The sequence below is a fragment of the Opisthocomus hoazin genome, chromosome Z, assembly GCF_030867145.1.
Source record: "Opisthocomus hoazin isolate bOpiHoa1 chromosome Z, bOpiHoa1.hap1, whole genome shotgun sequence".
Taxonomy (NCBI): Eukaryota; Metazoa; Chordata; class Aves; order Opisthocomiformes; family Opisthocomidae; genus Opisthocomus; species Opisthocomus hoazin.
Genome location: NC_134454.1, coordinates 70,828,189 through 70,842,477, shown reverse-complemented (window position 1 = coordinate 70,842,477; position 14,289 = coordinate 70,828,189). Strand labels below are relative to the sequence as shown.

At 42.8% G+C, this 14,289-nt stretch overlaps 1 protein-coding gene across 1 annotated transcript; it reads right to left on the bottom strand.

Annotated features, from left to right (window-relative positions):
- Window positions 1-4,410: 4,410 nt before the first annotated feature.
- ESM1 (endothelial cell specific molecule 1) lies at window positions 4,411-12,743 on the bottom strand. The gene is made up of 3 exons (XM_009943683.2): window positions 12,428-12,743; window positions 8,392-8,547; window positions 4,411-6,260 (listed from the first exon to the last, which is right to left on the bottom strand). The coding sequence occupies exons 1-3, from the start codon at window positions 12,726-12,728 to the stop codon at window positions 6,160-6,162; spliced, it is 558 nt and encodes a 185-aa protein (XP_009941985.1). The 5' UTR covers window positions 12,729-12,743; the 3' UTR covers window positions 4,411-6,159.
- Between the last annotated feature and the right edge of the window lie 1,546 nt (window positions 12,744-14,289).

The following is a 14,289-nucleotide window of genomic DNA, read 5'->3' as shown; positions in this document are numbered from 1 at the left end:
TGATGCATTCTCCCCCAGCATTGTACCTTTTTTTTCAGGAACATACTAATATTGTGTTTGGATTTCAATGGCATTCCAATCCATTATTTGTTCTTCAAAAATAGATGTTTCTCTTGTGAGGAAGAAAGATATTTTCAAGTAATGTTCACATGAATTCAGTTGTCCCAGTTTATCAAATAACACTTTTATAGGCTCAGCATTTGCAGAGCAGAAATACTGCATCAGTTATGTCATTTCACGAAAAATTAATCTGTGTCTCATTAGAACAGCGAAGATCGGCTCATGGATAATCAACTGTTGCCCTGAATTTCAGCTGAATATTTACTTCATAGCTTTCAAAAATAGGAAGGGAGCTAGCACATTAATCTGAGTTGCAGCTACTTTGGAAGCCCAGTGGATGGGAGGGGATCAGGGAGGATCAAGAGCATCGTGTACTAATAAAGTTAAGGAAATCTCTGTCTTTTTCTTCATCCAAACACAGGTTTGTTTGTTTACACAGAGCATTTTGCCTGCCCTGAGAATCCTGCAGGAAGGCAGCGTGGGGGATACGGGGCTGCCACTGGATTCCAGCCGGCGCCTGCAGAAAAGCCGGGCTGTCCAGGCCTGTGTGTGACACAACCACCCCAGCCACGACTGAGGCACCCAGCAAATGCACAGGGGTCACTGGCAGCTGCTGCATAAGGAGATGGGAAGGAATGCTTCAACATTTGGAGGTCTTGCTGTATTGACACCTGTATAATTGCTATATTCACCTGTTCTGCAAAAATGAAGTCACAAGTCTGGGTTTTGTATGGTCTGTGGCCACCCAGAAGATAGATGGGCAATTGACTACACTTGAATAGTTCTAGCACCTATTTTGGGAGAGCAAGAAAGCCAGAACACACCAGTCTGTCTGCCCAAGTTTCCTAGAACAGTCACAAACCCCAGTGGAAACTACGTCAAGACCTGCCAAACTGGAGATCGTGGTGCCTGTCAAGTTATCGGTCCAACTCATAAAATTCCTATTTTCAGCAGACACAACACAAACAGGAAATATTTACCATCTTTGCAGGTGTCAGGAAATACTTTCAAAGTACTGTTGTGGCCTGACAGTCCATTTAAATAGATAGCAAGCATGTACAGAGGTGATAATAAATATATTTTCATTTGAAACATATACTTTGCTGTGTTTGCTCTACTATGTATATCCCAGCAGATCAGAATGGCAAATTTATATTGTTAATCACACTACGGTGATTAGGCAGTGATACATCTAACAATACTTGTGTGAATGTATTTATATAACAAAATTGTACATTAAAGTACATTAAAGATGTTTTTTAGAGTTGAATCTGATAATGCTGTTTTTCATTACAAGTTAGACTACACTGGAAATATATTTATTACATATTATTTGAATCATGGATAGAATACCTCTGAATATATATCAGGCTTTTCTATTCTGTTTATTCCAAACATCACTCTAACACCTATGATGATATATTGTTTGAGCTGTACTGGTGTCTGCAATATCCCGTAATATAGGCTGTAATACAAACTATAATATTGCATTACAGCATACTTCTTATTAGTGTCATTGCACATTAAATATAAAATAATAAGCAGTGCATGTATTACTAGCTTACTGTTTAGTAGTTGAGAAAATAAACTCTAACTATTAGAAATGAGGCATATTTGGCAAACATATTCATACTGGAAGTAATATATGACCCCACTGAAAGCAAATCCAGAAACTAGATGACAGAAGCACATGATGAACCATCTCGTAACTTATGACCCAGGAGAGAAGAGCATCTGTGGCAAACTTCAGTCTTGTGTGGGAAGGAAAGCTCAGCTGAAAAGAGGATGCCCTAAACATGGAGTTGGGTGAAGGAAGGGAAAAAAATCTAAAAGACAATCCATATCTGCAAAATATGGAAAATTAGTTGGAGTGTGCAGTGGCGAGCCAGGAGAGATGTGAAAGGAGAGGTAGAAAGATGAAAGGGTGGAAAAAAAAGAAGAGGCTAGTGAAGACCCCTTGGTTCCATGAATATCATGTCACTTGAGGAGCAGGTCTGAATGGCAAAGGAGTCCACCAGGAAGGCTTAACATTCTTCAGGAAGGAGATCTTAAAGGTGCAGGAGCAGGCCATCACTATGTGCTGGAAGACGAGTTGGTGGGGAGGAGGATGGGCCTGGCTGAAGAGGGAGCTTTGGCTGGCAGTCGAGAAAAAAAAGAGAGTTTATGAGGTTTGGAAGAAGGGACAGGCAACTTAGGAGGACTACAAGGCTGTCATGAGGTTATGCAGGGAGAAAACTAGAAGGGCCAAAGCCCATCTAGAACTTAATTTAGCTAGTGCTGTACAAGACAGCAAAAAACATTTCTGTAAATCTATTAACAACAAAAGAAGGACTAAGCAGAATGAGAATCTCCACGCTTTATTGGGTGTGGGGAGAAATATAGTGACAAAGGCTGAGGTACTTAATGCCTTCTCCGCCTCAGTCTTTACAGTAAGACTATTTGTTCTCAGGGTACTCAGCACCCTGAGCTGGAAGGCAGGGACCGGAAGCAGAATGAAGCCCCCACAATCCAAGGGGAAATGGTTAGTGACCTGCTACACCACTTAGACACACACAAGCCTAGGGGGCTGGATGGGATCCACCCAAGGTACAGAGGGAACTGAAGGAAGTGCTCACCAAGCCACTTTACATCATTTATCAGCTGTCCTGGCTAACTGGGCAGGTCCCAGCTGACCAGAGGTTACCAAGTGTGATGCCCGCCTACAACAGGGACCAGAAAGCGATCCTGCAAGAAGATCCACGGAACTACAGGCCTGTCAGTCTGACCTCAGTCCTGGGGAAAGTTATGGAGCAGATCATCTTAAGTGCCATCACATGGCACATACAGGACAACCAGGGGATGAGGCCCAGCCAGCATGAGTTTAGGAAATGCAGATCCTGCTTGACCAGTCTGATCTCCTTCTACAACAGGGTGACCCGCTAAAGGCTGGGCATATTGTTTACTTGGACTTTAATAAAGCCTTTTACACTGGTCCCACAGCATTCTCCTGGAGAACTGTACGCTCGTAGCTTGGACAGGCGTGTTCTTCCCTGGGTGAAAAACAGGCTGGATGGCCGGGCTCAAAGAGTGGTGGTGAACAGAGTTAAATCCAGCTGGTGGCTGGTTACGAGTGGTGCTCCTTAGGGCTCAGTTTTGGGTCCAGTCTTGTTTAACATCTTTGTCAATGATCTGGACAAGGGGATTGAGTGCTCCCTCAGTAAGTTTGCAGATGACACCAAGCTAGGCAGGAGTGTCAGTCTGCCAGAGGGTAGGAAGGCTCTGCAGAGGGATCTGGACAGGCTGCATTGATGGGCCCGAGGTCAATTGTATGAAGTTCAACAGGGCTGAGTGCCGGGTCCTGCACTTTGGTCACAACAACCCCATGCAACACCACAGGCTTGGAGTCACCATTCCTGGAGGTATTTAAAAAATGCGTATATGTGGCTCTTTCACACATGGTTTAGTGGTGGGCTTGACAGCATTAGGTTAATGGTTGGACTCGATGACCTTAAAAGTCTTTCCCAGCTTAAATGAATCTATGATTCTATGATTCTGTAATCATTTTCATTATTTCTTCTACAATTGTAGTCCCATTGCCACTACTAGCAACAGGTAGACATTTCAAAGGATAATCAATAAAAGTTTCTTATATTACAGTTTCTTCCTGGAACCTCTTCTGAGTGGAGCAATCTGTCACTGGAACAGCTAAAAAAATGCAATAGAATTTTATAAATTTGATGGAAAAGAGAAGAGAAGAGAACATCCAAAAACATTTACAGGTGTCCCTGTCCTCCTTCTCCTTTCTCCTGACTTGCCAGGTGTGGATCCACAGGTTACTTCTATATGGTAAATCAAACAGTTGCAGTTTGGAGTTGCCGTTGCTGCCCCAGGGCTAAATGGTCCCTGACATGGCGGTGGCTGGGGTAGCAAGAGGAGGCAACCTGGATTCATCCACCTTCTTTTGGAAGTGAAGACAGTTGAATGGTACGGACAAAAATCATTCTGGACATGGGCCACCACTCACCTTCAGCCATGGAGAATGGTCCCCAGCAAATTCATGGAAATAGATGCAGCCATTGTGAAACTGTTTCTGTGGATTTGGGAGAAAAACAGTGCCTAGTCTGCGTGTGCCATGGCTATGCCTTCACCAGCAGTCTTACTCTGTCATTAATGGATAGACACAATAGAGACTGATGCTTTCAATTGTTTTTTTATTGAACAATAATAATCATATACTTTTTAAAACCAACCAGCTTATTAGATTTACATTCAAGAACTCATAATGTCATTTATGACACTGTTGCAAAATCATAATAATGTATGCAAATATTTACTACATTCTTTAAACAATTCTTTTCAGTCTGCTGAAGGACTCTGGGTTTGATTCTGCTCTCACTGAAATCAAGAAAAAATTACTTTTGATATCAGTAGGTGAGAATCAATATGGTTGCTTGTAAATAGCCCAATATTGCTCCCTCTCAGACCTAAACATTCAATTCAGGCTAAAATGTGGTATATGCGACTTCGAGATTTATGTTTATGTTTCTTCACTTATTGTGGCAAGAGAGTCTGCACTGCCATGCTGACTTTTGAATGTCTACTGCCGTCATTGTCCTCTTGTTTTAGAGCAGCACGGTTCAGCACTACTTTCCCAGGTGAAAGCAGCCTGCTTTTATGGACATTGACTTTGGACTCTTTAAAGGCTTTGGAGTTTCTGTTTGTAGCTTTAGAAGTCTGTTTCCAGATCCTACACCAAACCTTGGCTGTGGCACTGTGTGCTATTTCTTCCACTGAAGTCACTGTCAAAACCCACATGGATTTCAAAGAATATATTCAATTTAAACCACGTTTCCAATGAGAGTGCTCTGCATTACAAGGCGTTACAGTTCCTAAACTCATGCCATCCAGGTTCACTCTGAGACAGCTACATCAGTTTCCATTATCTGAGGATCTGGTTGTTTCCATATACATTAGCAAACCCATCTCAGTGTGGATTTTTAGGTTATAAATATATTATCCAGTCTGGACTGAATGAGGGTCTGCCAGTTCCTACAACACTCCAACGTATGTAAGTTATACTCCTGGCTGAAATGGGACTGCTTACCTGCTCATGCGAGTAAGAAACAAAGGGCTGGGCACTAAAGTACTGAGGGCTGTGGCAGCACTACCACTCACTGAGGGTCCGAGTCTCCCCTGCACCGGAGCAGATGAACTCCCTGCGAGTCGCAGCTGGGCCACAGCCAGCGATGAAGGTGGAAACTACAAAGGTCAGTTTGCTGGCCTCTGGCATTGCACCCCCTCTCCCCCAAGAAATGCAGACGTTGACTTAATGACACCAAAGTAGCTGCTTTATAGAAATATATATATTTAAATAATGCCAAGCAGCTGCTTTCGTTTCAGATCCCCCTCTACAAATCTGTATAGTTTACCAAGTTGCTGCTTCTCTGTACAGAATTTAACTTTAGAAATCTACCTCAGTACAATATATGTCTGCAGTGTCTTGGCTAAGTTATTCACAACGTATAAACTGAAATGCTGGGTGTTTTTTCACTGAAGAAAGGCATGTTTATCTCCAAGGAATCGTCACCAAACTTCCAAAAACCAGAAAATGACTAAGGAGTAACACTGGTTTATGCAATTCACGCTGTTTTGCTCCTACGCTATTATTATCATTGTGATTCAGGAGTGTTGCTTTCTATCCTGGGATTTGTTTATGTGCGTTTCTTTCTCAGTGGCTCCACACCAATAGTTTCACTCACCCAAAGTGTCCACTGAATTCAGTGAGAGTTTTCTGGGCTTCAGGCTGCAAGACTCAGCCTCTGGCATTATTTAAATGAGGAAGGTGGAATAATGTTGGTTTTTCAATATTACTATACATTCAGAAATCCCCAATACACTTCTCTGTTCAAATACTTATCAAAACAAATATAAAAAATCATATACACTGTACAGTCTATTTTTAAGTAAACATTTTTCTCATGAAAAACAGAATCACAATTGGCCTTCAGAGGTTACATTTTCATATGCTATAGATCTACTTTGTTCTTAAAGTGTGTTGCTGCATGTTCAATAATCTGTGAGAAATGCATTCACTTAAAGTCTTACAAGTATAAGTAAATATCAGCGAGGATTTAGCCATTTCATTACCGGAGAGCGAATAGCTTTCTCCTTAACATATTCCTCTTTAACAGAATTGCCATCCCCTGATGCCATGTCGTTCTCTGAAAATATACAAAAATAAAGGTGGATTTCATGAAAATGAGAGAATTGAAATATTGTCCTGCAGCAACATCCCTGGTTTTGGGAACACTTCAGAAAAACCTTAGCTGACAAATCTTGCAGGAATCTCCCTGAATGCCCCCAATTATCTAGTGGCAAAATTTCTGGCAAATTATGGCGTAAGCCAGATGTGTTCTCTAATAATTTAAGCATGAGGCAGGTGATTTGAGTTCAGTTTCCAGTTCTGACTGTAACACTCCAGTGTGACATGGGATCAAGCAGCACATCGTTGACAGCTACAGCAGTAAATTAAACATGCCTGGAGCTATTGTCTGACTGAGGCCTGCTGGCATGGAATAGCCTGGTCCATGCCACTAAACTCTCTTACTCCAAAAAAAGGTAAAAGATACCCAGTTTGTCTACTGGAAATGGTCTCTCGCTGGCACTGGTTCCTGAGCTGTGGCTGAGGTTATTCAGCACAGCTAGCTAGGCTGCGACAAAGCATTCCAGCTGGTGTCCTGGTGTTTAACTGTAAAGGTGGTCGAACTGCAACACACAGGAACATGCTCTGACACCATTACATTTACTAGGGTATATGTAGCCATATCGTCTTTATAAAACACACAGGACAGAAATTGTCCAGTTTAAAATACAGAAGCATTCACAGCTGTTTTAATTCACTGTGAATCTGTCCTAGATGCTGTAGTTACCTTTTGAAGACCATTAAATGAAACGCTGTATGACCATCCCATGCAGTACTACCCACAGTGTCCCTGGTCTACTTCTAGTGACGGACCTCTGAGGATAGAAATTGGTGTGAAACCTGTGCACGGGTAAACAAATACCATGTGTTTCTATGGGGTCGGGATCTCATCCTGGTTTGGGATGAGAAAAACAGAAGGTTTGGGACCAAAGGCATGGGAAGGAGAGAAAAAGGGAGGAGGAGCTAATGAAAACAGGCTACCTGGGAAGATTTAGGATATAGGCTAGATACAGGAAAAAGCAAGACAGAAATATTTTTTTCATGTTGTTTCAGCACCCTTGGTAATAAGCAAAAACTGGAAAGGCAAAAAATCATAATCGTGTAGAAAAATACAAAAGGATCAGGACTGACGCATCTTGCAAAGTGTTTTTTCAAGATCATTTTAAATGTGGTATGAGCATAAGCTGAAGAAGTTTGCTTCTGTCTAACTTTCTCTAAATGGAGAGTGGGGGAAAGATAACGCATGTGTTAAGGCAGCAAATTCTAGAGAGCTTAATAAAACAGGAGAAAATAGAAATAAGGCACACAAACTGCAGTTAGAGAAGAAATAAAATTCAAAGACTCTTGGGTGAAATCCTAGAACAGTTCCCAATAGGTCAAAGATTAATTCTCTGACATTTATTTAAAATCTTTACATTTGTATTGATTTTGATTTATGTTTAAATTTTGAGTAAACATTGTTCAATCAAATATAAATCTGTATCATCAGGTGGAGCATAAAAGGGGAAGAAATTTTAATCCCAGCTTAAAAACTTCAGTGATCTCTCCTTCCTGCCTCAAAACCACTCCAGTTTCTCACACAACTTTTTTTTTTAATTCTGGAAAGATCTGTTACGGACTTCAGACATAATCTTAAAGGTGAGAACTTATTCCAGAGATACTGTGATAAATCACTGCAATAAAACATTTCATAAATCCTTTCACTGGCATCTGAGAATGTATAAAGCTCCATCTTCATGGAAAAAGAGATGTTATTTTTACCATATATTAGCTAACAGCAGTAAATGCCACCTAGCGAAACCCTATTCTACACGAAGCATCTACATGCATCGCATCTGAATTGACTAACGCAAATCCCAGCATAGCTTCCCGTTGAACAGGTGACATTGTACTGCTAGCACATGCTACAGCTGCAAAGTATTTCGCCCATGTTAGGATTTCAAAATGTTTTTACTGTGTGTCACAGCTCACCTGATTCCTTGCCTTATGTTAAGGGAGCTGCCAAGAAGAAAAATAAATGTACCTTGTGTTGTTAGCTGTTTGCACAGCTCCAACAAAGTACACATCACTCGCACACAGCATAAACAGCATGGTAGTAGATCACGTACAAGGTGATTCTTGCTAAAATCAACTGCCCCACAAAGTCTTACCTGTGTGTGAAACTATTTTTCGTCGATTTGGAGGCTTTGAAGCAGAGAGTTGAAAAAATGGGAACTTCAGACACTTCCCGGTTACTCTGTCACAGATGCCAGAGGGACAGTTGCAGGTTTTCCTGCATTCCATTCCATAGGTACCGTAGGGACACTCTGAAAAAAAGTAACACAGCAAAGTAGTCCTCAGTGATCAAGTCAGCTCCTAGTACTCTTAATAGCTGGTCTGCTAATTTTCTTATAAGTGGAAAACCACTGAGAGGAGGTGATCTAAACCTTAACTGCAGGATTTCAGCATGCCGACTTCTTGTTACCTGCGTTTTCCAGTTTTGACAAATCTAACACGTTATATGCATAAATTCTTTTCCTATAACTTATTTACAACATGCTATCGGTAAGCCTTCTCTGAAACACTCATAGTGTTAAAATACAAATTAAAGGCAATATGAATGTGTAAGTGTGTAATCACAGGGGTGCAGTTAAATTATTAGCATTGGATTTAGAAAAGAAGAAGACTTCAGAAAGTTCCTGTATTCACCCTCTGGGCGTGATCTTACACGACTCACACGACTGTCATGACTCGGAGCTGCAGCCGACAGTGGCAGTGCCCCGAGGGGCCATCCAGCAAGGGCACCCTGCGCCGGGCACGGGGGTCAGAGCCTGCCCCACCACGGCAGCCCCCCGGGGCGTCGAAGGCCTGTCCATTCACGGCAGGCAGCAACCAGCTCGCCTGCACCTCTGGCGTAACGACTGGACGTGCTCGTAAGGGTCACTGGTGCTCAGGGCCGGTCGTACTGCATCTGGTCACGTACGGCCCCGACTCAAACCTCCCACACCTCAGCCAGCTCGTAAAGGAGCACCAAAGGGCAGCTGTCAGGATGGGACCAAACACTTTTCAAAAAAAGCTAAGTCAGGTGCAGAGAGTTTGTCCCATCCCGTAGCTGACATGTATCGCATGCTGGATGGTATAACTTCCCAGAGGTTTTAAACCTGGGGTCACAACCTTTGTGTTCCTCTGCCTTGTTGTTGAACAGGGCGCCTTCCCGTGACCAGAACTGAAGAGATGGAAATGAGGAATTCCAGCTCCAACATCCCCCTTCCAAACCCTCAAACAAGAGATCACCCCAAGAGAAGTTTGGGATGTCCCAGGAGAAAGGTCTTTATGCTCAGGCTGTCCTTGCCACCCCAGGGTGCATGTTCACCCTAAATGGCAAGTCCTGGAGGGCTTCCAGTTCAGCTCCTAAGGGCAGATTGAATGACCATTCAGGGCTGGACCAAGCATCCATCCAGCACAGCCTCCCACAAAACACTTATGAAAGATGGCCGTGTTAAGCAAAAATGATGCCTTCCCCCTCATATTCTCCTCCTTTTTCAGCTCTGAGACCTCCTGAACCAGGCATAGTGTCTGTCCATATAACACCCCACAACAAGGTTATCCTGCTCAGTTTGTCCTGTCTCTTCTTGAATCAATGCAAATTCTTAGTTTCACGGTACAGCCCTTGGTATCTGAAAATCAGACTAATGGCTCAAAACAAAACCAGCATTTAACAATTCTCTGCATGTCCAATGGGTATGCTTTCATAAATGAAAAGCACTGGAAAATCAGCCAGTTCCCTGCTAGGGACTGCACGGCAAATCCCTCTAGCCTGGAGGACCTCACTGAGCTTCATCATACTCCCCTTCCCAAGCAAGGACACTCTTTGATCTGCTGTTTGTCCACATAAAACAAAACCAAAATCCTGCCAAAGCAAAACAGTTTTTGTGTGCACAGTCCTCCCTGAGGGACAGTCTGAGAGCACACACCACATGGAGCACCAATCTGCCCACTGCAGGTGCTCAGCCACCCAGCCCAGAGAGGTGAGATGAAAAGCTGTGCACAACAGCACAGAAACAAGTCTGAGCCCAAAACGCCTGGCTCCATGTGGAATAATCCTGGCATTGATGTTCCTCTGAGATCTAAGCCAATTTTGCAGTTGTAAGATTTTGTTTAGCAGGAACCTGCTCCTAAATAAATTGCAAATAGCTCCCAGTGATCTAAGAGAAGCAAGAGCAGGTTCTTTACTGTGACAGTTTTACCTCAGTTTTAGAGAGTATTTACTAATAAAACTGCAGAGCACCAGTATTTCTTAGTCTGTGTTGGACAATAAAGACATTGCTATCAATGATAGTATGACGCACTTATAATCCTGTAAGTACTCAAAAAATTGCTCTGAAACATATACTGTCCATGTTTTACCCATTTTAGAAATAAGAAATTGAGGAACAGAGAGTTCAGGTCACTTTTCCACAACTTCAGTCGCGGGCAAGCAGAGAGAATTTAGCCAGGCTGACTCTGAATTATTACAAACATGGAAGTTATTAAAATGAGTGAGTGATCTGGTCTCATAGCTAGAAATGGATATATAAAATAACAGTACTTGGCCCCATACCTTGCTTGATAAAATTCACATATGTACAGAGAGAGATTGTACTATCTCAGAGTTGTGATGAAAAAAGAAAAAGAATTAGAAATGACAGCTATAATATTTAGTGCAAATAAATACATGGGGAATATAAGCCTTAAATACCAATTTATAACTCTAACTCAAGATATGGCTTTATTGAAATCAATGAGAATTTTTCCACTGACTCACTGGAAAAAAAACAATTTACTTTACATTTTCTACAGAGTTTCCAAGATTCAGCTGCAGGGATTCAGATCTCATGTCCCTCAGTGTTTCCTTTTTCCCATTTGAAGTGTACTATTCCAAAGAAATTCCTAAGAGGACAGTGAAAAGTATATAATCGTTCAAAAGAACTGTTGAAAGAATTATAGGTGGTGTATTGCACTGCAGTAATTTTTAATAAACTGAAGACCAGTCAGCTATCTCAGTAAAATACATTCCTCGTGGGAGCACCAAAGATACAATCTTTATGCGTAAATTCTGCTCTTTAGAAATAAAAGTAGTAGTTTAGGTTTCACCCTCAAACATGCACATGAACCTATTTTTAAATACCAATGTAAATAAGTGTGTGTTGTATGTGAGTCAGCCTGAATGATTTTTGCAGCATCTGATCCTAAGTCATTACTTTAACTGAGGCTATTAATACTCCTGATATTTAACTGCCAAGACATCTCCATTTCTAAGGAAGTTATTCAAACACATACCTGTATCTACTTACTGAAGTGGTACACAGACATAGCAAAACTCACTGCATTCATATTTTGCTAAGCCTTTCTTTAAAGTTATTTATTTAAAAAAACTTTTATCCTGCTTCTTAGTAATTTAATTCCTCCTCTCCTTGTAAAAGTTCTCCTTTCTGCATGGAGTGAGGAGAGCTCTTAAATGAAAAATGCCATTATAGTCGGTGAGTAAAGAAATCAGCGCACAGCATACCTGGAGTTAGCTGAGAGCAGTGGCTGGCTGTTCATCTGACAGCCAGCTCCTGATCTGTTATTCCCATCTTTCAGGCAGGAGGGTCCCTGTTTGCCTCCCCTGACCACGTACCCAGGGTAGCTGAGCACCTCCAAGGCAGGAGTGAATTAAAGATGACAATGTCACCAGGCATTCAGGTAGTGCTGCTATCTCCATCCCCCAGACCCCAGAGAGAGCCGCTGGTCCCCGGGCAGGCAGCCGGCAGTACCCGAGGGAATCTCACCCCGGGGAGAGCCCAGCAGGCGCAGGGACCCTGTGACAAGGTTGGACTCACAGCATTAAAGTCTTTGCAAGTTATAGAAAGCCACCCACCAAATCAGTGGAAGGATCAGGACCAGTGCCTGGGTCTCCCAAGCCCCAATGAAAAATCTCATCTCCGAGCACACCCCAGCCGTATTTCCTCACACATATCCCCAGGTACAAACAGTATTGTCACATTAATAACCCCATCCTGCTTACATGTAACAACTTTTAATACCAGCAGGTATTTTTCACTTTTGTCTTGGCTCAGGGCTGAGCTGGAAAAATCCCATTATAGACCTTTCAAGCAGGAGGCAAGCTCTATATGTAGGTTGCTGTCAAATTGCCACAGTGGGTGCATGCAAAGTGAATATTGTTACCTTTGCAGATACCAAATTCATCACCAAAGTCATCCTCCTCAGTGTAAAACTGGCACTTCAGCCCAGGACCACACTTGACACCATCCATACCCGAGACCGTACGATAGCAAGTCTCCCCCAGAGCAGCTGCACACACTCTGCAACAGCCACAGTCATCCAGCACCGTTCGCTTACAGCGCAAGGTACTTTTGCATGCGTTACTGTCACAGGGCTCGGGACAATCTACTGCGTATTTCGCACTCCAAGCAGCTCCAGCGTGCGCGGGCATCAGGAGGAGTGTGAGAAACAGGAAGCCCTTCATGTCTTGCAGAGATAAGTGCTCCGTCCCAAAGAGCAGGCTTTAATGCTCAGCCTGCTGGTGCCTTGTGCCGAGGGAAGCAGAGGTACAGAATCCAAAGTGGTAGCTGCACACATCAGCCTACAAGTTTATGAGCTTTATACAGTGTGTTGCCCACATGCTGCACCGTCGTCAGCTTCCTCAATCCGGCAGCGCTTCTCCTGCCAGCCTCCCTTGTTTCAGTTTATGAAATCCAGGATGAAGGTTGGATTAGCACTCTGCTGTCATCCAGGAATTGAAAAGCCTGAGCTGATGTAATCTGTTATGTTTAGTTGGTTGTTTTGCATGAGGACTAAAAACTCTCTCACTCTCTCACATCCGTCTCAAATGCTCAAGGACGTCTGCCAAAAGAAAAAAAAAAACCCACACACACACCATCAAAAAAAAAACCCAAAAAAAAAACCAACCCCAAGTATGCTGCATACCTTCCTGCAGTACCGGGAAGCTGTGACACTGGGCACACTGCTGACAGGACAGCTCTGCGTCGCTAACACAGCTCGTGCGACCAGAAGAAAATCACACTGAATCATCTCACTGCTGAAAGAGTAATCTGTAAAAGAATAAATCTTTGCTTTCCCCTTCAAGGGGACGTGGACAGTTACTTTAAGGAATGAAGTGAGATCATGCCATTTAACAGCCCAGCTCAGATGTTTCAGTACTGTTTTTCCTGCCTGAATCAAAATGGTACTTTTTAATCAGTATTTAGGTGGATATGAATTAACCATTTCACTCAAAGATTACTGCTACAACTAAAAAAAGGTCAGATAGAAACCAGCATTTTGTGGGATCTTCTGCAGGAAGTTCAGGAGAATGATCAATGGGCTGTCCCGACCTCACAACCAAAGGGGGAAATCCCCATCCATCACCAGCACCATCTGCACAGCCTTAACGTGGATCTGGGGGGGATGATTCTCCTTCCCTTTACACCACATCTGTCCTGATCCAACTCCGTGGGATGCCCTTATGTTTCTCTTCAATGAAATCAGTGTAAATAAACAGAAAATAAGTCTCAGCTTCCCCCGTCTCTCCTCTTAGACTTTATCCCTGCTGCCAGAGCCTTGACAAGAAACAGCAAACAACCAAAGAGTTCAGTGAAACAGAGGAGCCACCAGTGAGAAGGAAATTTCTGCTCTAAAGAAAGATCTGCAGGAGAGGAAAAAAGGAACAAAGCTAGCCATAAATAAATATCTGAATACCAAAAGTTGCTGCCACTGAAGTGAGTGGGAACTGAATCAATCTAAACTTGTATGTGACCAGCCTGCCATTTGGGAATCCTGTGTCTCGAGTGGGCTGAGGACACTGCCAGCAGGTTGCCAAATAAAATGAAGGGCTATGTTGGAAATACAGGAGAGCAGGAAAGCCTTTTCTTCATGCATACAAATGTGAATTGACAGATCCAAAACACAATACTGAACTCTTCTCTCTTGCGAAGAAGATGAGAAAACCAGCATACTGTATGTTGCATTTGGGTAGGTTGTTCATATACATCTGGTCTATGTGGGTATAAGAATCTGGATAGCATAGC